The sequence below is a fragment of the Nanorana parkeri genome, unplaced genomic scaffold (assembly GCF_000935625.1).
Source record: "Nanorana parkeri isolate BGI_ZX_2015 unplaced genomic scaffold, ASM93562v1 scaffold1114, whole genome shotgun sequence".
In the NCBI taxonomy this organism is placed as follows: Eukaryota; Metazoa; Chordata; class Amphibia; order Anura; family Dicroglossidae; genus Nanorana; species Nanorana parkeri.
This window is the reverse complement of record NW_017307382.1, coordinates 45,423-71,828: the sequence shown is the minus strand read 5'-3', so window position 1 is coordinate 71,828 and position 26,406 is coordinate 45,423. Positions and strand designations below refer to the sequence as shown.

General features: G+C 38.6%; 1 protein-coding gene across 7 annotated transcripts in view; it reads left to right on the top strand.

Annotated features, from left to right (window-relative positions):
- The window catches only part of KIF1A (kinesin family member 1A), a 136,942-nt gene that overhangs the window by 79,158 nt on the left and 31,378 nt on the right, over positions 1 to 26,406 (top strand). For all 7 annotated transcript variants that reach the window (XM_018567909.1, XM_018567907.1, XM_018567906.1 and 4 more), the window contains exons 16-32: positions 2,818 to 2,893; positions 4,212 to 4,291; positions 4,662 to 4,768; positions 5,144 to 5,227; positions 7,340 to 7,520; positions 8,050 to 8,122; positions 8,636 to 8,729; positions 8,851 to 8,999; positions 9,972 to 10,150; positions 11,710 to 11,847; positions 17,623 to 17,741; positions 19,387 to 19,472; positions 20,472 to 20,607; positions 20,926 to 21,091; positions 23,278 to 23,368; positions 24,296 to 24,414; positions 25,909 to 25,964. In XM_018567909.1, coding sequence (XP_018423411.1) covers positions 2,818 to 2,893; positions 4,212 to 4,291; positions 4,662 to 4,768; positions 5,144 to 5,227; positions 7,340 to 7,520; positions 8,050 to 8,122; positions 8,636 to 8,729; positions 8,851 to 8,999; positions 9,972 to 10,150; positions 11,710 to 11,847; positions 17,623 to 17,741; positions 19,387 to 19,472; positions 20,472 to 20,607; positions 20,926 to 21,091; positions 23,278 to 23,368; positions 24,296 to 24,414; positions 25,909 to 25,964 — 1,934 coding nt within the window. The remainder of the gene's footprint in view (positions 1 to 2,817; positions 2,894 to 4,211; positions 4,292 to 4,661; positions 4,769 to 5,143; positions 5,228 to 7,339; positions 7,521 to 8,049; positions 8,123 to 8,635; positions 8,730 to 8,850; positions 9,000 to 9,971; positions 10,151 to 11,709; positions 11,848 to 17,622; positions 17,742 to 19,386; positions 19,473 to 20,471; positions 20,608 to 20,925; positions 21,092 to 23,277; positions 23,369 to 24,295; positions 24,415 to 25,908; positions 25,965 to 26,406) is intronic.

Below are 26,406 nucleotides of genomic sequence, written 5' to 3'. Positions count from 1 at the left end.
ATATTCTTTGATATTTGGATATTTTTGTGTGTTCCAGTATCGTGGAATTAATATTCTTGCTGCTGCCACAAAGAATCTAAAAATATCATTTTTACTTCGAGATATGGAGTCTGGGAAAATTGAGAGAAGGGCTATTTTAGGTGATGGAACCTCTCCAGTACCCATTACTTGATTATATATTACAAAAACATTCTTTCAAAAAGGCATTATATGTTCACAATTCCACCATATATGAAGATAGGTTCCTTCCTCACTCCCACATCTCCAACACAGTGATGATTTTAAGGGGCAAATTCTATGTAATAAAGTCAGACATCTATACCAACGAGATAGAATCTTATACCTTTTCTCTTGATATGAGGAGGCAATAGATATCCTTTGGGTTAGAATAAAAGACTTTTGCACTTCCTCATTTGTTAATGAGATTTGTAGGTCTTTCTTCCATGCTGAAATAAAATAAGGCCTTGAAGGGAATTGTGCTTTCATTATATTATGATATAGTATAGAGATCACGTGGGTTGGTCCTTCTTTCTGGCAACAAAAATGTTCAAACCAAGTCAGTGGTCTATGTAACGAAGCTGTCTTCTGCAAACTATCATACAGGGCTCTAAGTTGAAAATACTGAAGCCATAGATTATATCTGTGCATCTGTACAGGCAACAGAGAAATCATTGGTTTCAAGTATGTTGAAGTAAGAGCTTCTGTTATAAGTGAGGTGAGGGTGACCAACAAGTCCATTGAAAGAATTGTTCAACTGACTCCCCTGGTTCAAATACTGGATTTCCCATAATGGGGGTCATGGGTCCCACAATAGTAGAAATCTGGATTTCATTTACCAGATAATCCCACACTTTCAAGAGAGGGGGCTTACAAAAGGGAAGAGCATATCTCTGCAGTCGCAGTTCAGGTTTTATCCATGGTATTGAGAATGGAAGAATAGGAGCAATCTCTTTCTCCAGAGTAACCCATAGCTTATTCATACCATTAAACTTTTGATCCAATATATGTGCTAGTAACGTAGAGTAATAATATGTTCTCAAATCTGGAAGAGACAAACCTCCCATTTCTTTCCTTTTTATAAGAATGTTATATGCTAATCTAGGGGAACGCCCTGCCCATACATATTGAGTCAGCGCCAAACAATTTTGATGAAAAAAGGAGGCAGGTAACTCAATAAGTTAGGTTTGAAAAAGATATAAAAAACGAGGAAGTATATTCATTTTATAAAGTGCTACTCTACCTACCCAGGAATGTTTATAATGTGTCCACCTCTTCAGTACTTTATGTCACTGATCTGAAACAAGTATGGATTTTATTATTTCTGTCTTCTTTCTTGCTACATGCTTGTTTACAGTCAGACACAACCAGGTTACCAGCATTTTCATAGGGCAGCCAGTATTTGCTGTGCCCATATTTTTCTCATGACAGTAGTTCTTTAAATATCTTCCCCTCCCACCGTTGCCAGACCAAGCTTTGCACTTTCCAAACTAAAACCTTACTGCCCCTGTATGTACAGCAGAACCAGTGCAGTGATCCAGTATACATATATAAAAACGGATATAAAACATAGGTATAAAACTGAAAACTTTGGAAAACTAAAACAAAATTGGCACCCAAACCATTATAGTTTCCCTTTAAATTCCTCCATCTCTTTGCATTGCATTGTTCTCCAGAATTTTGATATAACATATACATATTCCCTTTAAAATGACACTAAACTTAGGAGTTAAATCTTAAAAATGTATTCAAGTACCTTAACTATTAACAAACATGTAGCTTATTTGTGTATCACTCGGCTTTAGATCCTCAAATCATCCCTGAATTGGCGCTGACACTGTCTGTCCTTCTGGAGGGTGGCTACTTTTGTTCTTCATGGTCCTCATGTGTGTAGTAAAGTACTTGAATGCATTTGACTCCTGTGTTTAGTGTTCCTTTAATTCTTAAAAATGCATTCAGGTGCCTTGGCTAGTAACAAAAATGTGTTATTTATGTGTTACTCGGCTGTAGATTCTCAAATGATCTCTGAATTGGTGCTGACACTGTCCTTCCTTCTGGAGGGTGGATACTTTTTCCCCCCATGGTCCCTGTGTGTGTTGTAAAGTATCCATTGCTCCAAGCACGCTTGTGTGATTTACTACAATCTCGATACAATTTAGTAAACTAAATGTGAGATTGTAGTCCATCAAGGGAGCGAGCCTGGAACAGTAGCTACTTTAAAAGAACAATATAGAATGATAGACATGTGCATTGCCAAAAAATTTGTGTAGTTTCGTTTCATTTTAAATTCGGATTTGTGTTATTTCGTTTTTCAGGATTCGGGTCTGAAAGTCAATTCGGATTCGGAATTCGGAATCGGACGAAATTCGGTAGCGTTAGTACTAACGTTCGTTTCGTTTTCTGTTCTTATTCGTTTCTTATTCGTTTCGTTCGTTCGTTTGCAGCAAAAGTGACATTTGAGGGGGAAAAAATATTTTTCTCCTCTAATGTCACTTTGCTCCAACGAACGAAACGAATAAGAAACGAATAAGAACAGAAAACGAAACGAACGTTCGTACTAATGCTACCGAATTTCGGAAATGGAAATTCGGATTCGTTTGCATTCGTTATGTCTGTAATTTGGAATTCGGATACATCCGAATGTCCGAATTTCCGAAAATTCGTCCGAATTTCGATTCGGAACGAAACGAATCGCACATGTCTATAGAATGATAATAATCACATAGCAAAAGCTACTGTAGGAATAAAAGACGGTGTATACATGATATGGCAGTGATGTGTGATGTCACATGATCAATGTTTGTCTTATTGTCCACACAGGGAAGCTCTATTGGCAGAGATGGGGGTTGCTATGCGAGAAGATGGAGGAACCCTTGGGGTGTTTTCACCTAAAAAGGTAAGCTTCGAACATCTAACTTATAATTAACTTATCTCAGTTATTGAAGGAAAATAAATGTTTATTAAAACGACTGCTCTGATCATTTTCTGTTATATAAGTTTTTTTTCCACAACTGGAAAGTAACTGTTTATATAATTAGAAGTTCTTCAATTAAAGTTTATTGTGATCTGTGCAGGCAATCATAACTTCTGTGTGTACAGAAACCTTAAAAGACATATTTAAAACAGAATCCATGCAAAGCAGTAAAGTGCTTATTGAACTTTCAGTTTACATCAGGTAAATGCATTCCAGGTGCATTAAAACAAAAGGTGTTCAAAATCATTTTCTTTAGAAAACAGCCATAGCCTGAGTAAAAAAGCCTGTCCCCTGCCAGCATGCTGTAGAGGTGTAACACGTCCCCTGATTACAGCTCTGCAATCAGCAAGTGTCATACTTTGTGCTAATATGAGAGCTCTAATTCTGAAGCAAGGGGTGTGCTTCACCTCTGCAGAGAGACCATTGCTTCCACACGGACAGCATGCTTTCAAGGAACAAACTTCCACTCAGGCTGTGGTTGCTCTCTAAAGCACAAACCGTAAGTCATTGAACACTCATTGTTTTGATGCACCTGGACTGTATTTAGCTGATTTAAACTGAATGTTTAAGTGGCCATTAAAATCCTCCTTAAAACAAAGCCAAATAGAGCAAGTAATTAAAACCATTCATACTGTAGATACCCATGTGTAATTAAGTTAGCCAGTATCTGTATTGTTTAGTAATAGTTCCCACCTTGCAAACATCAAATCACTATCACAGGGATATAGTCCCAACACTTTCAGCACTAGAGCCTCTCGAGTGCTTGTTGGATGCCTCTTTCTCATGCATATGTGTCATGACCCTATTGTCCTATAATGTATGGACAGTAAGTGTGAACAGGTGTATTAAGTTATAAATTAGGCAATTTTGTCTAGTGTTCATGTTGTCTTTGTGCTGTTGTGTTGTTGAGTTTTCATTGTTGTCTCCCCAACCCTTCCATTCCCCTTTCCACGGATTATCAGTTCAGCCCTGCAGTGGTGAAAAATCTCTCAGAACTTGTTGGGGTTTATTCCCCAAAGGAGGTTGGTGCAAGTTTGGTGTGTAGTGTCTGTCTCTCTTCCTCCACCACTCTTTCTCCAGCTCTACAAAATAAGTTACTTTTAATGATGAGATCTTGTGCATGTTTCATAGCCACGTTCCGGGCTGCCGTTGTTATTTCAATGTTAGGGTGTTTTTCCTTTCTTTCTAAACCTACAGCTGGAGCGTGTTTAATAATCTCAATTATTTTTGTGTCCTCCAGACTCCTCACTTGGTGAATCTTAATGAAGATCCCTTGATGTCTGAATGTCTCTTATATTATATCAAAGATGGCATTACTAGGTAAGAACATAAACTGCTTGCTTAATCTGGAACTACTGAATGCTATATTTAACCTTAACAAATGATCACACACACATATATACTGTATGTGTGTATGTTTGTGTGTGTTTGGTATGGACTGAAAACAGTGATGCTCCATTTGTTAAAGCTGAACTCAGTTGTTAGTATGGAACTGTTGACTTAGCACCTTGTATGCTAGGTATCTATTGAACAAGTGTGTTTTGCCTTTTACCTCGTCTCCACTCTCATTTTTTTTTCATGAGCCTCTTTAGTCTATGAGCCTATAAATTGTTTTCCTGAGCCTATAAATTGTTTTCAGGTGTATGAGGTGTGATTGTAGGTGTGATTTCTGTTATTACTCTTGTAACAGAGTTGGCCGTGAGGATATAGAGAGAAGACAGGATATTGTCCTGAGTGGCCATTTCATCCGTGATGAACACGGTGTTTTCCGCAGTCATTCTATGCCCTGTGGGTCAGGTAATATGTTCTTTTTCACATCATGGTATCAGATAAAACACTTACAGGGTTATTCACTTAAGGGTGAAGAGTTTAGAGAAGGCAGGAGAAGTGAACAATCTAGGACAACATAGCTGAACTGGAAACTGAGCTGAATTGGAGAAGTTTTCCGAATCAGCTATTTTGGCCTAGATTGTTCCCTTCTCCTGCCTCCTCCAAACTCTTCACCTTTTTGTGAATAACCCTGTAAGAAAATTATACTGCTCTTTAGTTCTTACAAATTTTGCATGTGCAGAATGTTACATAATCTATTGAATAGTCGATTGCAACTCACTTATAATACTGTGCTCACAGAATGTTGTTCTCATTGCTGTCCATTGTTTTGTTGTATCTCAGTGGTGGTGACCCTGGAGCCTTGTGATGGGGCTGACACATATGTGAATGGGAAGAAAGTGACCGAACCGATTATACTTAGATCTGGTAGGATTGCTTCTCTTTTCTTTAAATCCAAATCAGTTGTTAGATATAAAATATTGCAGATTTCCAGGTATCACCTGTCTACATATGTAAGAGGCACTTTGTTAACTGTACCAGAATATGCAGCTTCTTAAACCCCTAATGAGAAATTGTGGCTGATTTACTAAATGGGTAGAGCATGTTCACCTTGCAAAGTGAATTTTTACCTACATTAGTAAATGTGGTAAAAATTCACCTTGAAAAGAATATCCAATCATGCACAGGGAAAAGAAAAAAACAGGATTTGATGAATGGACAATATATGTCAGCACAGCTACACCTCATTTACTAAGCTAAGTGAAAATTCCTGTGCAAAGTGGAAAGTGAACTTGCTACTTTTCATTGGTAAATCAACCACTTTGTGTACACACTTTTGTCAAGTTATTTACATAAAACTAAAGCTGGCCATACACCAGTAGAATTTTGTTTAAAACAATTTTACGGTCCGTTCGATTTTCTGATAGTTAATGGGGTCTTATAAATCATTATTTTTGACTGTTGTGAATAAATAAAAATCAAAGAAGCACATGGAAATTTTTGTTGAACAAATTAAATTCTAACAGGGAATGTTGTTTAAAATGTTCGCATTGAAACATGATTTTTCATATGAACCATCTACCAGTGCCTTGGAACACTATGGGCCTGTTCACATGAGTTTCAGGTCCTGATCAGGTCCGGATCAGGTGCGGATCAGCAGACGCCGTGCTATGTGTTTTGCCGCGTTTTTGCTGCGTTTTTGCTGGAGTGGGGCTGTCAGTATGTTAGCTGCAGTGCAGTGCGTTTTTGACGTGTTTTTGATAAGTTTTGCGTTTCCTGACCGTACAAAATGTGACATGCAGTATTTTTCTGTTGTAACCTGAACGGACTGCGCACGTGAGAACTGTAGCCCATAAAACAATAAAACACATAGGAATACATTGGGATGCATTTTTAGTGCCGGAGCGTACGGATCAGGTCAGCACAGAAAACGGACGTCGTGTGAACAGGCCCTAAGGCCCCATTCACAAGGGGCTTTATTCTGTGGTTGGGGATTCCTGCAGCAAGGACCTACAGATTGCATCCAGGGACAATCATCTACCCCGAACCGCAGTTAATCCTTCCATGTACAACTACGTGCAGACTGCTGCTGACAAATGTGGCCGCAGTTACCCTGTCATTAACTTGAATGTACAGATGCACTTGAAATTTCTGCTGCAAGAATCCGTAGGTTTTTGTGGCAGGAATCCCTAGACGCACATAATAGCCCTGTGTAAATATAGTCCAATATTCAGTGGTACAACCTCCCTGATAGCTGACACAACAAGATTTCTCCTAATGCCTCTTTAAGCTTGACAATCCTCTTCTATGTTCCTCTCTGAGACCAGGATCACTGTTACTTGGGTCCTTAAAGTGGAACTACAACCTCCTATCTCTTATAGCTAAGGAAGGTCCCATCTTTGTCTCTATTTGGATTGCAGTTGCCATGGTGCTGCACATGTGATCAGCTATGACACCAGCCATTTGTTGGCTTAAAAGTTTGGTTCAGAGCTTAAATAAGCACACTGGCAACCTTGACAGTTGGAATGTCTGTAAAGTAACTGATTGGGGAGGCATTAAATTAGTAACATAGTAGGTAAGGTTGAATAAAGACACAGGTCCATATAGTTCAACTTATGTAAATTGGTGGGTAAAGTTCCTCTTCCTCCTGTCCAGTGAAAGCTCTCCTAATGGCCTCTGCAGCACTTTCATTGCACGTGGGAATGGTGAGGTTTAGCATAGACATCAGGGGAGGTAGGCTCAACTAACAATTGAAAATAGTATTAGAGAGTTGATATCTTGTGGAGTCTGCTCGTAGGTAGGACTTTACCTTTAAAGGTTTAAAATAGCTGTCAGGTTGCCTTTAAGTATATTGCACCTAAAAACTGCTTCCCAAGTACATTAATAATGGTGTTTTTATCTCAAAACTAGATTATTAATTTTTATAATAATATAGAAGTAATGCTGCATGCAAAAGTTATAGGCAATCTGTAGGTTGCTCAACAATTAACTCTATTTGTTATACAGGCTGTGCTAATTTAGTCTAATTTCTCAATTTAGGTAATCGTATCATAATGGGTAAGAGTCATGTATTTCGCTTTAACCACCCTGAACAAGCACGTCAAGAGAGAGAGCGCACTCCCTGTGCTGAGACCCCCATGGAACCTGTGGACTGGGCATTTGCTCAGAGGGAGCTGCTTGAGAAGCAGGGGATAGACATGAAGCAGGAAATGGAGCAAAGGTATTTATCAGAGCGGGGGAAGAAAAGTCTAATGCTGATGCTTGAATAAAACAAGACTTCTAAATATTTAAAAAAAATATCCAGTATGACCTACAAGTGGAAAGCTGTCACATCTTGCCAAGACATTTAGATTTGCCATAAAATGCGAACTATTTACAATTGACTCAAGTCATTTAAGAGACTTTTGCAACAATTAGGCAGTGCGTGGCTTAATTCTTGAGTCATAATGTGTTTGTATGAACAACACAATTGAATGCTAACTAAAACAAGGATATTCAAGCTTATTTTTGTGTACCTGGAGGAACCAGTCAGGGATTGTTTTCCCTACAAAATTGTACAATGCCCACACTACATGTGTACTGTATAGAAAGATCTGATAAGACAGATTAAAAAAAAATTGTAGGTCCCAACAGTGTACGATACAAAGGAGGATAGGCCAGTCACTCACCTTCTGCTGATTATAACACAAGTGCATTGTATAGCTCTGTAAGAAGGAATTCAAGAGTCTTTTAATCTCTCATCCAATTAGGCTTCAAGAGCTGGAAGAACAGTACAGAAAGGAACGTGAAGAAGCAAATTACCTCCTAGAGCAACAGAGACTGGTGAGCACCTAATTTATTGCCTGGACTTTCTTATGGTGGTCTCACTGAGTATGTGTATTTAGAATGTTTAGGATAAAATACAAAGAGTGTTAAAAAGCAAAATTTCGAGTGTTGCTCCAAATGTAGGCTTCTGCCATTTCAGAACCTAAATATGAATACATTAAATATATAATTATAATTTTTATAAATATATATGTGAATTGGGGAAGCCATATTTACGTATTGTATACTAATTGTCAGCTCCCTGCTTAGCAGTCCTGCGCAATAGTTGTGTGCTAGTACTTCTTCTCACAGTACAGGTCTATGAGTTGACCACTCATTGACAATATGTGACTGGTATCTTTTTTCAAGTTAGAATTCTGGGATGCATTTTACCATTCTGCTAGTGTGAATGAGCCCAAAAGTATTGCATAGAGCAGTGATGATATTAAAATTGCCACAGCTCATGGCAACCAATCCAGTTTCACCTTTAGAATAGAATTGTTGCCATAAAACACTTCTAACACTTCACAGGATTATGAAAGTCGGTTGGAAGCACTTCAAAGACAGATGGATTCAAGATATTATACTGAGACCAATGATGAAGAGGAGGAACCAGAGGATGAAGGTAAGAATTGTCATTATAGAAGGTGCACCTTTTCAGGTAAGTGGTGTATTTGATCGAATAGATGTTTTCATTCTTCATACAACTGACAATAATAAAATGGTAACAACCTCTCTTATTTCAGTTCAATGGACAGAACAGGAGTATGATCTGGCACTATGGGCTTTTCGCAAGTGGAAATGGTACCAATTCACCTCTTTACGTGACCAGTTATGGGGAAATGCTATATTCCTCAAGGAGGCCAATGCAATCAGCGTCGAGCTGAAGAAGAAGGTAATCTTGATTGTAACATATTTAAATTTTATATTATAGCTATATAGGATGGTTTAGGATTTTTAAATTGTTCTTGCTTTTAGCCATAGCGGTATAAGCAGCATCCAGAGCACATCAATACCTTTTTAAAGTTGTTTTTTTGTATTTGTTATTTTGATATTTAACAATTCGATAATATACATTACTTTTGTCAAAATTGTCCATATTCTATTGACTATTTCCGCACATTACCAGACTGTATATTCTACTTTGTGGTGTACCATATTTCACTGACATATGCGTCACCATCCTTAAATGCAATCTTGCTGCCAGAATGACATAAGTCTTGCTGTCAGAAGTCTTGCTGTCAGAATGACATAAGTGTAGTTGCAAATGGAGTTATTTACTATTGCTCAAATTTCAGCTTATGGTAAAAAAAGTGCGAAGAAAAACAAGGCTCAAAAAGGTACAGGCATCAAAGCTGCCTGTACCTTTTTAAATACAAAAACTCAGAAATTGAACCAAATAAAAAGTGAGGTTTTTGTCTGTATCAACCAGTTAGGTATGAGCTCTAATTTTCCTACATGTGTAAAAGATAAAACATTAAATGTGATTATTGGTAGGGTTAACATTATTTATTGCTTTTGTCAAATGGGGCTGTTATAGTGGTGTCACTTTGATGAATGGCTATCATGGGTAAAAAGGAGTACTCTTCAGTCTTTTATTTTTTGCATTCAGTTTTTATTGAAATTTTCAAAACATGACATGTTCAGCGTCTCAAGCAGATTCGTAAAACTACAGGAATTGGAACAAAAGCGCATGAAGTAAAAAATTATGCACAATACAAGATATAACACATTCTTTTAAACATCATCTGACCTCGTTTTTAAAATGTAATTGTCATTTAAAATGAAATCAAGACAGTAAACAAAATGACTGTAACTGTAACTAGCATTGTTTTTTAATGGACGTTATGGATGTGAATGTCCGCAGGTCCAGTTCCAATTCGTGCTGCTGACAGATACTCTGTATTCACCACTACCGCCTGATTTGTTACCCCCTGATGCTCATTCTGAACGAGAGAAACGTCCCTTCCCAAGGACAATTGTGGCCGTAGAGGTCCAGGACCAGAAGAATGGTGCAACTCACTATTGGACCTTGGAGAAACTCAGGTATTGTTTGCAGCCCTTTTGAGTACATATGGTTGAACCTAGGCTAAGCAGCAACAGTCATAAGATATGTATACCACATCACTCTATAGTCTTCATTTAGAACCAATAGCAACAGTGTCCAACAACTACAGCAACCCAAAGGTCTGTTCTCATTATGTCAAATAGGTTTCTCATAATCTTGAAACACTGGTATCAAGTGACTAAATAAAAACCTCTCCAAAAGTTTCACCTAATGTACACCAATAATCACACAAACATTAGTGTGCTTTGGAGTTGTGGGAGGAAACATAAGCACCCAGGGAAAACCCACATAAAAAATGGGGCAACCATACAAACTCCATGAAAATATTGTCCCTGTTGTTAACTGAACTCTAAAGCTAGAGATGAGTGAACTTTTAAAAATGTTTTCTAGCAGTTCATCTACTCTATTTTCTCTACCTTCTTCAGAAGGCTTGCATCTGGTAGTATTTTTTCCTACTTTTTTATTGTCTTATGATAGAAAGATATACAGTATATCTCCCTTCCAAAACCCAAATAATACCAACCTGGCACCAGGTATGTTGGATACTAACCCTATTTTAGGAGGACTGCAAACATGTCTTCCCATTTATATTGATCAAAAGATGGTGTGGGAATTCAGCAGGCGTTTAAGTTGGGGAAATAGCAATTGTGACCCTTGACTTTTTTCACGTAAAGTATAGTTATGGTGACAAGCAGTATGTAAATACAGGGATAGTGGCCATTTAGGTAATCAGTAGCTTTCAGTGGGTTTATAGCTAGTTTAGGTAAGGGTTTAGTGGAGAAGAGAGAAGGGTAATAGGCGTAGGCTAGCCATACACGCATAATCTAATATGGCCCCTATCCATGCTAAGTAGTGTGAACAAAGAATCATCCCTGCCTTCTATTCTATTCAGAGCACACCCCCGGTTATCAAGATACCCAAACAGTGACTGTAGCTGACTGGTTGCAGTCACTGTTCAGCCAACAATTTTTCACCTGGGTCCTTTTGTCGAGCCAGGTGGTTGACAGGGCCATAGAAATTTGAGTTGTGTATGGTCAGCATTAGTTAGACATTAGATCAGCAGTGTATGAGGTGTATGAGGATATCAAAGGGCTTACTTGTTCATTGCTCTCTTTTGATAGAGATAAAAGACTGTATTTCTTATGTCTGGTTGGTAATTTTTTTTAAATTTAAAGAACTATTATATAACCTGACAGATTGGGTGTAATGATATTCGTTGATACCCGCCAGCGCTGGAAGCAGCGCTGTCCACCAGTGAATCAATTTTTTTCATCTTTAGAGATACATTTTAAGCCATCACGTTATGCTCTTTATTATTCAAAATGATTCTTTAAAGCCTTTACTTTGAATAAAACAACCTTTCACACAAAATTCCTTGATGTAAATGAAGGTAACCTGTCTTATTATACTTTTGAGCATTGATAGTCAAACAAACTACTTTCTGTGATCGTTTGGAGAAGGAAGTTATCATGATAAACAACTTTGCAGTGCTGTGAAACGTGTTTAATTATGGCTTGTTAATGGTAACTTTCCACAGGCAGCGCCTGGACATGATGCGGGAAATGTATGACCGAGCAGCTGAGCTTCCATCAGGTCTGAGTGACGACTGTGATAATGTGGTGACTGGGGGCGATCCCTTCTATGATCGCTTCCCATGGTTCCGTCTAGTGGGAAGGTAAGCTGCTGCTTTCCTGTATTATATGCTCATGACTTCATCATCATGGCTGATGACTGAGTGTGTGAATACAGAATGTTACAAATGAAGTATCCTATTTTCTAGATCATTCTAGTTGGTTGCTCTTATTATTCCTTTTTGTCCAGTCAGTCCCACCTTTACCAGGAGCTGTAGCTATGGTTATACAGCATACCTGCTTTTTACTAATGTGCATGTTTCATTTTCTACCAATTTTCTGTGATTTGTATTATTAAAGATAAACACTTTTGGAGAGTTGCCAGCATCTTTGAAAAGGCTTAAAACCTCTGCAGAAATGTTTCCATGGCAACAGATACTGAAATATTGTACACACCACAGCATAGTTTGGATCTATTCTAATCATGATATTGAAATCTAGGCACTTGTGTACAACTCTGGTTGTTCACTGTAAAGAATATATTCATAGACTGTAGATGAGACAGTGCTCTCTGAAAATATTGCATGATAACAAAAGATGAAGACAGCTTTTAAAATCGTTAGGGCCCCCTTCACAATATGGGGGTTATTCACATGGCTGCCAAAGGCAGCCAATTGAGTAACCCAGCCAAAGTGAAGTGAGCTGAACGCTGTTCGGCTATTCACTTCAGTCATGTACGGCTGAATTCAGCCGTACATTGGCTAATATCAGCCGTACATCGGATGCCTTTGCTCTGCATGTTTGGCTGAGCCGAAGTGCAGAAGGACTTCGACTTAGCCGATCCAACATCTGAATCGGCTGAGCCTTAGCTCTGGCAGCTCACTCGCTGCCGTGCGCACCTATTATCATAGGGGCCAAACAGCAGTGAGTGAATAGCCGAATGCCGCCGAGCGGCATTCAGCTTAGCTATTCTGCTAGGTACCTCAGGGGTAGCATGATGTCACGGCCGGCTCCGCACTGTTGTTATTGTTATATGACAAATCAGCGTACCTAGGTCATTTGGGGACGCTGATCTGTCATTACAACTGGGCGGAGCCAGCCGTGAGATCACGGCTGGTTCCGCCCAGCTGTCATTTGCGTGGAGAACGGCCGGCCCTTCGGTAGGCCATTCTCCATGCTTCGGGTGTCACTACGGCTCAGCCGAGCCAAAGCATATGCGTTCAGTTTAGCTGAGCCGCTCGGCTACCTTCGGCTGCTGTAGGGACTATTGTGAATAGCCCGTACAATAGCCCTCCAGTTCGTCTGAACTGAAGGGCAGAGGTGGCCGAAGAGAGCCGAAGGATAAGCCGAAGCTACAGCTGGATCCTTCGGCTCTTTAGTGAATAACCCTGTAAGTTTTGCGTTACTACATTTTGATTAATACAATGTGTTACCATGCATTACGATGCGCTGTGTTAAGCCAGCCCCTTTATTTCAATGCACAAATTTATTTTTAATGCACAAAAAATAGTATTTGACCCTTTTTTGTTAATGAAGTGCACCACAAAGCATGGCATACATAGCAGTGTGTGCCCGCTACTATAACACTCCATTGGGGTATGCATTTTGTGTGTTGTTGTGGTAATGCAAAGTCTTTAGAAGTACATTTGTGATGGTAATAATGATGCTATTAAATGGTTGCTCCATATGCAGCAAATGGACATATTTTTTTATTTGTTTCTTTACTATTTATTTCAGCCATTTATATACCCCCAACAATTTACGCTGCACCTTATATACTATTAATTTATATCAGTCCCTGCCTTCAAGCAGCTTACAATCTAAGGTCCCTTTCTCATAAGCCTACATATACTATGACCAATTTAGACAGGAGCCAATTCACCTGCCAATTGCTGAAACACTGCAATAAAGAAAATGAAAATAATGATCACATTCTGTGTTATATTGTATAAAGGTGGGACTGTACTGTTTTTTGGGGGTTTCTTTCAACAGGTTAGGTATATTTGGATATTTCCCTGCTCGTGTGTTGTACTGGAAAAATCTGTAAATATCCATTATACAGGTCACTACTGTACTAAATAAATGTTGGCATGTTCATGGTGCCATTGTATGAACATATGATCAGCTAATTGTGTTTGGATGCCATATCGTATGCCTATGGTTAACAATGGCTACCCCACTAATGATCTTATTTTCTATTTATATATATGGAAAGAATACAGTATTGATTAAAGAAAAATATTGTTCTGGCCCTTAACCTTGTTATCCATGCTACCCTACTCCACCACTTTTTCTCTGTCCATTGGTTTGTAGTTTCTCACTCATAACTCTATAATCCCCTGTGTAACCCTGCCATTTCTGTAATGTCACCACCAGAATATTTTATTTAGCCCATTTCCTAAGATCCCCTGGGTTTTCCAGCCAGCAGAGCGGATTAACCAGTTCTGTCTTGTACTAACCTTCCCCCTTCCCCTTTCTGATCTCAGCTCTCCCTTATTCACCACATGCATGAGTGACAGCATGGCCGAAATAACCCCCTCCCCCACCCTCTCAAGCCCTGGCTCCGAGGGCCCAGATCCGGCCTCCCAGCTTGAAGAGGAGGAGGGTTTGGAGTATGAGGAGGAAGAGGACGATGGATTCCAGGAGCATCCCTGCTGTGCTGTCAGATCCGACCCGTTTCACGACCGCTCCCCTCTGTTCAGTGTAGTGGGAAGGTTCGTCTGGTCTGCCCAGAGCATGCTGGGAAGCAACCAGCTCTTTCAGGGTGACACACCTACCTTTAAGTGCACTGTTGGTGTGCCCCATAGATGTGGTATTGGTACACATTGATCTACAATGCACAGATATTATGCATACAAATCTCAAACTTTTAAACACCATAAAGTTTTAACATTAGTTTGTGACAGCATAGGTGATAGGTCTCTCTCTCCTAGGGCTGTAATAATGTAAAAAGCACATAGGACCTTCACAGTCACATATGAATCCTGATAGGGAAACTAACTGGGGAAAATGGTAATCTTTACATTTTATTCTTTGGCTATCAGATTTCATTCTGTAATATTACAAGGACCAGTTAGATGAATCATCCACTGACTGATTATATTCCATGGGTATTCCAGATTTTTGCTTTGATCCTTTCCACTATACGGTTCCACTACCTGCTACAGGAAGAGAAATTTCACTCCTCCTTTGTGTAACATAGAAAATCAACAGGGCAGTGAGATCTCTATGTACTTGCTATAGCAGTTGGTTAAAGCTATGTAGCAATTTCACCATCTGAGCCAACAATAGATATAACAAGTCCATGAACAGTTTAGACTGCCAACATCTACCCAAAAACTCTGATTTTGGTTTGGACAGACAATGTTATATAGTGTTGAAGCAGCATTGCGCTATTCAAGAAACCTAATATCTGAAAGATAGTTTCTGCAGGGGTGACATCTTAGCAGAACCAGGAAGCTAGTGCTTATGGATTCATAAATCATAAAATGCTATTTTATCATTTTCCTAGATTGACTTCATAACTATATCAACACAAAGAGAGTTCCTCCCTTTCATTAGTTAATAAACAATACTGAAAGTTACAATGGGTTTTAAGCAGGGCCATCCTTACAATGAGGCAGACTGAGGTGGTAGCCAGGTGCAGATGGCGCCAGTACCCCCTTCCATGAACGGACATCTGCCACCAGCAAACCCTGCTTCAATCCCCTCCACCTCAGGCGGTAAATAGTGCAGGGGCAGCCCCGGTTTTAAGCAATGTAATATTAAATAGTGAGATTTAAATGATTTAAACCATTTTCTAGGTTAACAATATATAGTTTGCTGTGAAATGGATCACATAACATTGATTGTAATAAATAATTGGGCCCACAATGTGCACAGGAACAGCCCCATTAGCTATTAAATTTGTTACAGGCTGGCAACCACTTTAAAAAATAACTTTTTACGCTGCTTCATAAAGAAAACACAGACATGGCTGTATCTGTCAGTGAATTTAATGCTTTGTCTGCAGTACTTCTTACATTAAAAATGGATATAAAAGAGAAAGAACACTAAAGGATTATAGGTATAAAGGTGAAAGATTATTCAATAACCAGTAACTTGTATTGGGAGCAGGTGCATCATTAGCTGCAATCAGGTTGAGGGATTTTGAGTGTGATAGTATTCATTTTGTAAAAGCATATGAGTCAGGCTTAGAATAATAATACATGATTTTCCTCACTACGAAATACTTGTTTCTTATACCTATAAACAATGTGTGTCTTAAAGTGACACTAAACTCGGGAGTTAAATCTTAAAAATGCAAGTACACTAACTTTTAACAAAAATGAATCTTATTTGTGTACCACTCAGCTGTAGATCCTCAAATCATCTCTGAACTGGTGCCGACACTGTCCTTCCTTCTGGAGGGTGGCTAATTTTGTTCCCCATGGTCCCTGTGTGTGTACTAAAGTAGTCACCGCTCCAACCTCACTCCCGTGATGGACTACAGTCTTAATGCAAATTAGTAAACTAAACATGAGAATGTAGTCCATCACGGGAGTGAGCTTGGAGTGGTGGCTACTTTACAACACACACAGGGACCATGGGGAACAAAAGTAGCCACCCTCCAGAAGGAAGGACAGTGTCAGCACCAATTCAGAAATTATTTGAGGATCTACAGCTGAGTGATACACGAATAAGCTACATTAATAGTAAAGGTACTTGAAGACATTTTTAAGATTTAGCTCCCGAATTTAATGTCACTTTAATAAAGATGCCTTAAGTTTATATTGTTGATTGCATACTTGGCCGTCCATTTAATAAATGAACATGTGAGGTTTTAGATGGATGTTAATATGTTTATCTATTTACAATGTAATCCAACACATTCCTAGGGCTAGCTTCCTTTCAACAGTTGACATAAGCCACTTGCCAGTTATTTTATATGAGCGAAGGAAATGAGTGAGTTTTGTGTTATATGGATACGTTTTATTTTTAAGATGCTAATGACAATTGTTGAGTTGCTAGAATTGAATGATAGTTGAATAGAGAATACACACACATATAGGTATTGATCAGTTTTTGCTGTATAGCATGTTTATTCATTCTGTGAAATGCTCAAAAACATGCAACTGCCTGTTCTGTTAAGGTCCCAAAATTCTATTCCAGGTTTGCTATTTTCTTCTCTGTGGATAACACAAGTCAGAGTTATTATCTTCAGAATACTTTGCACATTAATCTACCAAACAGTATGGTTTGGTAGAATTGTGAGGATTATTTTTTTCTACCAGTATGAGGAAAGAGCTGGCTCCTTCTTATGTTTCTCTGTTTCTTTTTGCCTTGTTCTATTTTCATTTGATTTGTTTCAGGTTTTGGCCGGCACACCCATACACCTTTATTGCTCTGCTGCTGGTCTTTTCCCTCACACAGAACACCAGGGTCCACCGGCTGGCCCTCCTAACTGCCTCCAACCCTCCCTCACCTTCACAGTTCCTTCCCTTGTTCTCCACCTGGTCTGTCTCCATCCCATTATCCCTTCTCCCTTTGCTGTGGCTGCCCCACTAACTCCGCGGCTGCTCTTGGCTGACCACCCACATGTTTTCTTTGGCTTGGCAGCTCTTGTTGTGATGTGAGCTGTGCCCCCCAACTAAATATTTGCCGCGTGTGTCCTGACCTTTTCTTTCTTGTTTTTCTTCACCTTCTTTCATCCCCCCTTTCCTTTTCCTTCACAAAACTGTTTCTCGTTATTTTGTGACCTCACCTTCAAATACATTCTTCATTTCTTTTATGAATTCACTCTTCCACTTCCAACTGTTCTCATTACACTTTCCTCCACTGCGTTCTCTCTTCTTTTCTGTCCCTTTCTCTCCCCCTATAACCTATCTCCCCCTCTGCAGGGCCTTTGTCTACCTGAGTAATCTGCTGTACTCTGTGCCCTTGGTTCATCGAGTCGCTATTGTCAGTGAAAAAGGGGAAGTGAAAGGATTCCTTCGAGTTGCTGTTCAGGCCATTTCTGGTGAGTTGTTTTTTATTATTTATGCCTATCTGTAGGCTTTACTCTATGGCTACCTTCAATTTAAAGTGCAACTGAGTGGAGAGGGATAAGAACACCAGTCAGGTTTTAATAGCTGTCTGTGTCCCTGTTAAGGATATTTACCCTCATTATCTTTCCTGATGACCGTTATCACTGAATGTGAAAATGAAAGTGAAAGACAATCCTACATTTTGGGTTGTCTTCAGAACAGGAATAGATTGGAAATCTTCCAATTGGGACTCTATTTCTGGTGACTCTGCTGACCACCATCCCTCTCTTTGGAGGATTTCCTAATTTTACTTCCTGTGAAAATAAAGCAGAGAGAGCACACAAAAAAACATAGTTCCACTTTAACAGTGCACAGGGCTACTACTATTGCTAAATAGTAAAAGTGTTTTTCCAAGCATGCATCTTTATATGCGCTTTACATACAGTACTATTTGATCATTTGTTAGAGTCAGATTAGAATAAATATAGGAAATGATGAAAGTCATGTGTATAAATGTGAAAGTGATTTTTTTGGAGCAGCACACACATTTTATACCTTGGATATGTACAGTAGAGGTGCCCTCAAGGTCCTCAACCTTTGGTGTATTTTTTTATTTTATTAATTCTTTTTTGCACTGCACTGTGCAAACTGTGCATAACTGTTTGCATAACTGTGCAAACAGTGCATATTGCACTGCACAAACTGTTGGCGCAATATAAATCCTGTATAATGATAATAATCATTTTCAAAAATATAAAAAACATGGCTCTATAGAAAACAATATCACTTCACAACCAACAAAGGTACAAAAAGCAGGAAACTAGGTTAGAACATAGGAATGCATAAACATGACCTTTACTGTATTTTAAGCTATATTCATAGATAAGAAACAGTAAGCTACATTAAATGTAGAAAAGAACATTAAGTTTTAACAAATAATAAAGAAGATCAACAATAAGTATCCAGACGGATTGCCCTGGTAAACATCGTGAAAGTATTAAACATTTTATGATGCCCCAATGATGATATAATCACTAAATAACCTCTGTTTCAATTAATTATTTCAAGCAGAGTACCTTATAACCCAGCAGTTATTTATGAGGATTTTGAAAACTGTAAAAATAGGATTACAAGTAGACATGTAAGATTTGTTTTGTTCCAAAGTTAAATTTGTACGAATTTCTGCATATTCGGACATTCGGATGCATGCAATTTTTTCTAATGTCATTTTGCTACAAATAAACTTTGTTTGTAAATATAAACTCATTTAACTCATTTAAAATTAACAAAAATTTTGTATTCGGAGGAATCGTAATACCGAAATTAATTGACCTTTGGACCCAAATCCCGAATAATCGCGAATAATGAAATAACAAAAAATCTGAAACAAAAATAAAGGAACCGAAACAAATTTTTTTGCCGGCTTACATTCTAGTTACAAGCAATATTACATTACAGGCAGAGCACAACACATTTACTGGACGTACTGTATGTTTCCTCCGGTGGACAGCGCTAGACTTTGGATGAGTGGAAATATGTGAACTCATAATTCTGGCAACATCATTTTGTTATCTGTTTAAAGTGATTGTTAGACTTGTTAGACTGTAGAGGTGACACAACATTATTGCTTTGTTGTAGCTGATGAGGAAGCTCCTGATTATGGCTCAGGAGTCAGACAGTCTGGAACAGCTAAAATTTCTTTTGATGACCAACATTTCCAAAAGGTGAGAAAACCTGTTTAAACCTTCATTTATAGATATACAGTATATTAATATTCAGTGTAAGTCAGTATTTACCTTCAGCATAGCAACCAATCAGATTATTCACAGACAACAGAGTAAAAGCACAATATTGGTTCTAACCTTTCTTGAAACCAGGAAAAGATGGCTTGATGGCATCCCACTTTAAATGCCAGCATTGGGAAGTTTTGAGTGTAAACAATATTTGATTAGTTGAAATGAGCAAACAACATCTTGTTGCTTTTGCAAAATTGAAATCATCCCCATTATAAGATCCATTGCAGTAGATATTCAAAAAATCTTTAGTTTAGTAAATATCAGTTATAGTTTTTGTTTTTTATGTGCACTGGCAGCAGTCTGATTGGTTATTGTAGTCTGGCACATTCTTTATTAATTTCAGCCTCATAGCCCGGCATCCTAATAGACAGTTATAATAAAATCACTTGAAAATGAAAAATGAGTGAAAAATGAATTCCATTTTTAATCCGAAAAACGTTGTATTTATTTTTTTTTACTGCACTTTACTACATTATTCTATGTAGTAGCTATGTTGTTAAATTATGATTTATAGAGCCTTGCATTTTAATGCAGTACAACAAAAAATGTTTTAAAAAACAAATGAGTAGGTGTCATGGTTATATGTTTACCTTTCATGGTCATGTCACAGTCAGATGTTTACCTCCCTTAACTGTTGGCCATATCACATATATAAACTGCACATTAAAACAAAAAAAACACCCCTATAGTACATGGGAAAGAATGGCTTTTCTCCAAACTTTTGGCAAACTTGGAAGCACTTAACTGTGATTTGGCAATCATTTGGGAGTCAAGGAGATCAATGGGGTCAATGAGAGTAGCTTATTTTCAATGAACTGTAGACCTGAATAACATCTATTCTGTAATTATCTATGTAGCATCTGACAAGCAGCTTAGAGTTTGTCTTTACATTAGATCTTATTATTTCTGTATGTCTCTGTGGTTCAGTTTCAGGCTGAATCATGTGCAGGAATGACGCGCTCTGGTACATCGCAGGAAGAACTCCGGATAGTGGAAGGGGGTCAGGGCCAAAACCCAGACTCTGGCCCAAGTGCTGATGAGGTTAACAATAACACTTGTGCACGTAAGTGGAATGTGTGTGTTGTCAGTATAAATATAGATGTTAAAGAGCCATTGTCACTAATACTTTCTGCAGTAGTCAGAGAACAGCTGAAAATAAGTGGAACCCGTCAAGATTAAAGCATGGGTGCTGCTGAAACCAACTTGTTTTAAAAGCTGACCTCAGGGTATCTCGCTAGGCTTCTCCTACCTAGAATTATTTTTTTTACTGCCGTTGTGTCCTCGTTAGAGAGATTTCTCCTCACTGGCCAGTCCCTTTATTTTTGCTTGTAATACACTTTAACTAGGAATACCTAATCGCTTGCACTTTTTTCTTTTCCAGCCTCTCAGCAAGCTGCTCTACTTGACAGTCCCATTAAAGCTTCTTTTGATCTGTGTGATGGAGGTGGACATCCCCTGAAACTGGGCAGCATCTTCACCTTTAGAGTGACCGTTCTACAGGCCTCCAGCATCCCCCCAGAATATGCGGACATTTTTTGCCAGTTCAAGTTAGTGACTCAATACATTACTGTATAAATAACTTGCCTAGTTCTATATCATGCATCATAACAAATAGTCCTGCTTGCCATATAGTATGTTCTTCCCGTAGAAATACAGCCATCATAATAATCACATATATTATGTTTTGTTGCCCACTAATGCTGTATACACACATTAATGTAAGCTTTCGCTAAACTATATAAATGGCATATAGTCATACCTTACTGGATTCTACACTAGATTCTAATGCAGTGATTAACCAAATAATTATTGAGTTAGCAAAATGATCCCATCTATTATTAGAAAAGCATTTGTATTATTTCAAAGAAGGCTTCCTTGCAAAAAGGGTGGAGGTCATCAGTTGAGTAAAGTTCAGTAAGTACATTGGAATTTGGGAACCAGGAAGATACATTGACTAAATACATACATTATTCTTACTGTTTGCCTGCCATGGGATATGTAATGCTCTACAGCAAGTCCCGTATTTTAGGCATATATGGCATATTGCATAGCCAGAAAAGGTGACACACATTTCCTGGTTAAGTCATGTGGCCTTTTTATGTCACCTCACTGCCTCCAGTCTCTGGATAATGACTTAATAGTTGCCAATTTTAAAAAAAAATTCCAGGGACAATTTTTATGTATGTGCATCCAGCAAGCCATTGTATGTGAGGAATGTACTTTAATTAGGGATGCAGTATTAATTTAAAATGGGTGTGGCTCTACATGAGGCATGTTGTTAACCTATTGTACAATTTAACTTTAAAATAATGTATATACTGGAACATTTATCATAATCAGGGCAGAAACTAAGAAAAAAAGTTTAATAGTATCATTACTTATATATTGTTCATCTACCTACAACTTTTAGTCTGTGCAGTCTATTAAAGTGTGACAGCCCAAAAGCTATTGCAGAGAATATAATGCATATGCAGTGCAGAGGTCAGGACTATAATATACAATATAGCGTATACAATGTAGGGGTCAGGAGTATAACATACAACATAGCATATACAATATATGGGACAGGAGTATAATGTATAACATAGTGAATGCAGTGCAGAGATCAGGAGTATAATGTGCAACGTAGCATATACAATGCATGCAAGCAGTAAACTGTACAGCATAGTGTATACAGTCCAGGGATCAAAAGTATAATGTACATTATAGTGAATGCAGTGCAGGGGTCAGAACTATATAAGATACAGTACTGTGCACAGAGTGCCATGGTCAGTAACATTGTGCCTTCTACTGCTGGTCAGTGGGAGAACATATGCCACAAAGTTGGTGTAAGAAATGGAGTAATAAACCCCCACCTCCATCCTAAAATGACTAGCCTCTCTTTGCTTTTGACACCCAATGCCTGTGTAGGTGAATAGTGTGGCTAGTATAGGTACACAATGTCGGTGAGGAGCATCTAAGCTCTCTCCCTTTCACCAGCTCTTTCGGTGCTTTGTCTTTTTAGCACTGCTCCTGGGCCAGACCAGGACCCGGTTTTGCTCCCTAAGGTGCTCCCTGCCGCCCGGGAGAGAAACGGCATAGGAATGCATAGCTAGATTGCTATTTCACTTGGCAAAAGCCAATAGCAGACTAGCTGTTGCACCTGCCCACTGCTGCTGTCAATCAGCAGAGGAGGACCTAAATTTCTGCATCAGGTCCTTTTCTAGTGATTGACAGCAGCAGAGGGTGGGTGCAATAGCTAGTTTGCTATTGGCTATTGCAAAGTGAAATAGCCAATAGGAATCTAGCTATGCATTCATATGGTGGTTTTTTTGTTTCATTCTGATGGCGTACGCCAGTGGTTCTCAACCTGTGGGTCACTGTGTGATTTCTGCTGTGCTAGGTGAGAGTCCTCCTCAGCCCTCTCCTAGAGCAGCTGTGTCAGTTCTCCCGCCACACCGCCAAATGTCGCTGCAGCAGTCGCGTCATCCCTAAATTTTACCGTTGGGGGTCACCACAACTTGGCAAATGTTACCAAGGGGTCCCGGCCCTAGAAAGGTTGAGAACCACTGCCCTAAGGAGACATTCTCCTGACCCCAATCATAAGCAAGCACAAACTAAGCAATGTTCTGAATTGCCTTGGAGTGGGCGAAGGATGCAAGATGGGCACATATCTTTTCTGATGATTGGGTAACTATGATTTTACTTAAAATAGACAAAAATCCTCAGCTGCAATGCATATTTTACTTTTCAGCTTCATCCATCGTCATGATGAAGCATTTTCTACGGAACCTTTGAAGAACACAGGCCGCGGACCTCCACTGGGCTTCTACCATGTTCAGAATGTAAGGCATCCCAGCACACTCATGAGCTGATCTATGATTTTAATTACCATAACCTATACAGTATTAAAAGTTATTTTCTTACTTTTCCGTATCTATGTCTCCAGTAAGACCTTCATGCAGGCACACACAGCTCACTCCTCAGTTTCCATTCCATCAATGAAATCCGCTCTCCAACATACACATTTCACTTTCCAATATCCCTCAGTGACCAGTCTGCAGCACTACCCTATACCCATGCTACCTTTTAGATCTGCAGTCTATTACACACATCTGACCCCTGAGTATCAATATCACCTGTGATATCTGCATTCCAGCAAACACAGCTCATCCTCAAACATCTAAGCTACCAGTAAGATCTGCATTCCAACACACATATCTCACTTCTCGATATCCATTCAGTGACCGTTCTCCAGTGTATGTACATGAACCCCCCTGTGATGATTGTATATGCATTAACTCCTCAGAGAATGTATGTGCATTAAATCATACAGTTACCATTCTCCAGACTATGTGCATTAAGGGACCAGTCTTCAGAGAATGTGCATTTAACCCCTGGGTGACCAGTTTCTAGAGTATATGCATTTACTACTCAATCACTAATCTCCAGTGAATTTTCAGTAACCTTTTGGTGACAAGTATCCAAAGAATGTGCATTAACCCACACAGTTTTTAATGCATGTTTGCGTTAAGCCCTCAGTGACCACTTTTCAGCATATATGCATTAACCCAACAGCTAATCAATCTCCAGAATATCTGCATTAACCCATCATTTACTAATCTTCGGTGTATATGCAGTAATCCCTTAGTGGCCAGTCTCCTCTGAGGGCGTATTAATTATTTTGCCCCCTTCCCCCCCATAACCATACCGTTACATAATTTGGAGGCAGTTTACCTGATAGTCCTGAGTGTTCTTTTATTATACCTTAGATTGCTGTGGAGGTTACGCAGTCGTTTGTGGAGTATGTGAAGACGCAGCCAATAGTATTTGAGGTTTTTGGGCATTATCAACAGCACCCATTCCCTCCCCTGTGCAAAGATGTGTTAAGGTAATTGATATAAAGTGCTGCTATATAAAGATGATATTAGACAGTCAATAGCGGGATCTGTTTATCTGCAGTGTATTATAATTATTGAAAGAGCATCAATTTCCATCATATGTTATGCTGACTTTGCTAAGATATAATGCAGAGGTTATTTGCCTTCACAGCGTTTGTTTTCTATGTGACTTGCATTTTCTGATCTTTTTGGCTCTTACTATTAGAAATTGCATTCCTTTTTGCAATTAATCATTTTTATAGCTTAGTGAATTTAGCCTGATATAATAAATTAGAAAATAAAATAACAGTTAAGGGGCAGATGTATAAAGCAGTGAATGTGACTTTCACCAAATATTCATTGCTGGTGGATCAATCACTGACATTTAAAAAATGTGCACCATGAAGATACAACTGCACAGAATGCATGAAGGATATCACATTCACTGCTTTATAAATATGTCACTTAGTAGTATTAAGAAATCATTGAGACATTACACAGTTATTAAAGGAAACCTGTACTGATAAAAATATGTGGGCTGCCATTGCAAAAAAAGTACCGGTTCCCTGGTTGTCTTTTGCTTTAGTACGTTCTAAATCACTGAACCAAAAAAACAAGTACATTAGAAAGTCAGAGGGTAGTTTCCTGATATGCATAGTTGTACCAGGCCCGTGCCTTATAAAGTATTAAAGCCATTGAACAAGCATGACAACATGACATGACATGACAGCATTTTCAGAAGAGGAGGTCCAGAATCGCAGCACGAAATTTTGTCAGTACAGGTTTTCCTCCAACTCTTTGAGAATGCGCTGGGATCAGATAAAACACTTAAAGAGCTTGTACTCCTATACGTTGTAAGGAACATTCATGTATCTCAGTTGTGCAGTTATCCTCCTTATGTACCAAGTAAACAGAAGACATGTCGGAAGGAACATACAGGAGAGATCTTGTAAAGTTGGTCATTTTTGTAACAATCTCTTTTAGATATATCAACAAGGGTAAGGGCTTACCATTCTATTTATACAAATTCACCCTGCAAATCTCTACGAACATTTGTTCTTTGTGAATAGAGGCAAAAACAAACATTTTTAGTATATTTCTTGGCTATAATGGGGTATTATATTACATTTGACCTGAAAAGAAAATATACTAAGAACATTCCTTTTTTTACTCTATACACAGAATGAAAGTTCAAAGAGATTCTCAGTTTTTGCGATTTGTTTATAAAAAGATCCCATAAAATTGTGTCTGTTTTCCAACATGTACAGTATCTGTTCATTTGATTTACAGACTTGTGAATGGGTACAGTATGAATTGTGAAAGGGGGCTTTGCTGTGATATAGGATGACAGAAATTATTTATTCCTTGTATTTAGAAGCTTTCTAAATAAACATCTGTTATTATTGGATATTAATAAGTAGCTATTTTATCATTAATGTGAATCAACGCAGAGTATAACATACCACCTTTAACTTACCAAAAACAAAAAACTCTTTCATTCACAGTCCCTTGCGCTCCTCCAGACGTCTCCTCCCGCGAGTCATGCCACTGTCCAAACCAGGTAACACGCGTTTACCCATCTTGCCAGATGGCGGGTTTATGATATGTTATTTCTAGAATAATGAGATCCTTATATTTAGAGGTTAATAAAGAAAAGACATCACAGTTGTGGAGATAACAATAATTTAACAAGAATTCAAAGAAAATAAATTGTTCACTGCATCGGAAAACATGCAGCAGAGATAAGTCAAAGCATCAGCAATTTATTGTCAATGTTACGACAAAGCTCAGATCATCTTTATCAAGATGGGCTGAGCTCAGTTAAAACGTTGACAATAAAATTCTGAAGCTTTGACTTTACTCCAATGCAAGACCCATGTGCCTCTATACCTACTTTGGATTTGTATGGTTATTCTTGTGCATGAGAACCCAGGCATTTACCTTACAAATAGAGTGTGGTGGCTACCCCTGGGACTATATATCATATATATATATATATATAA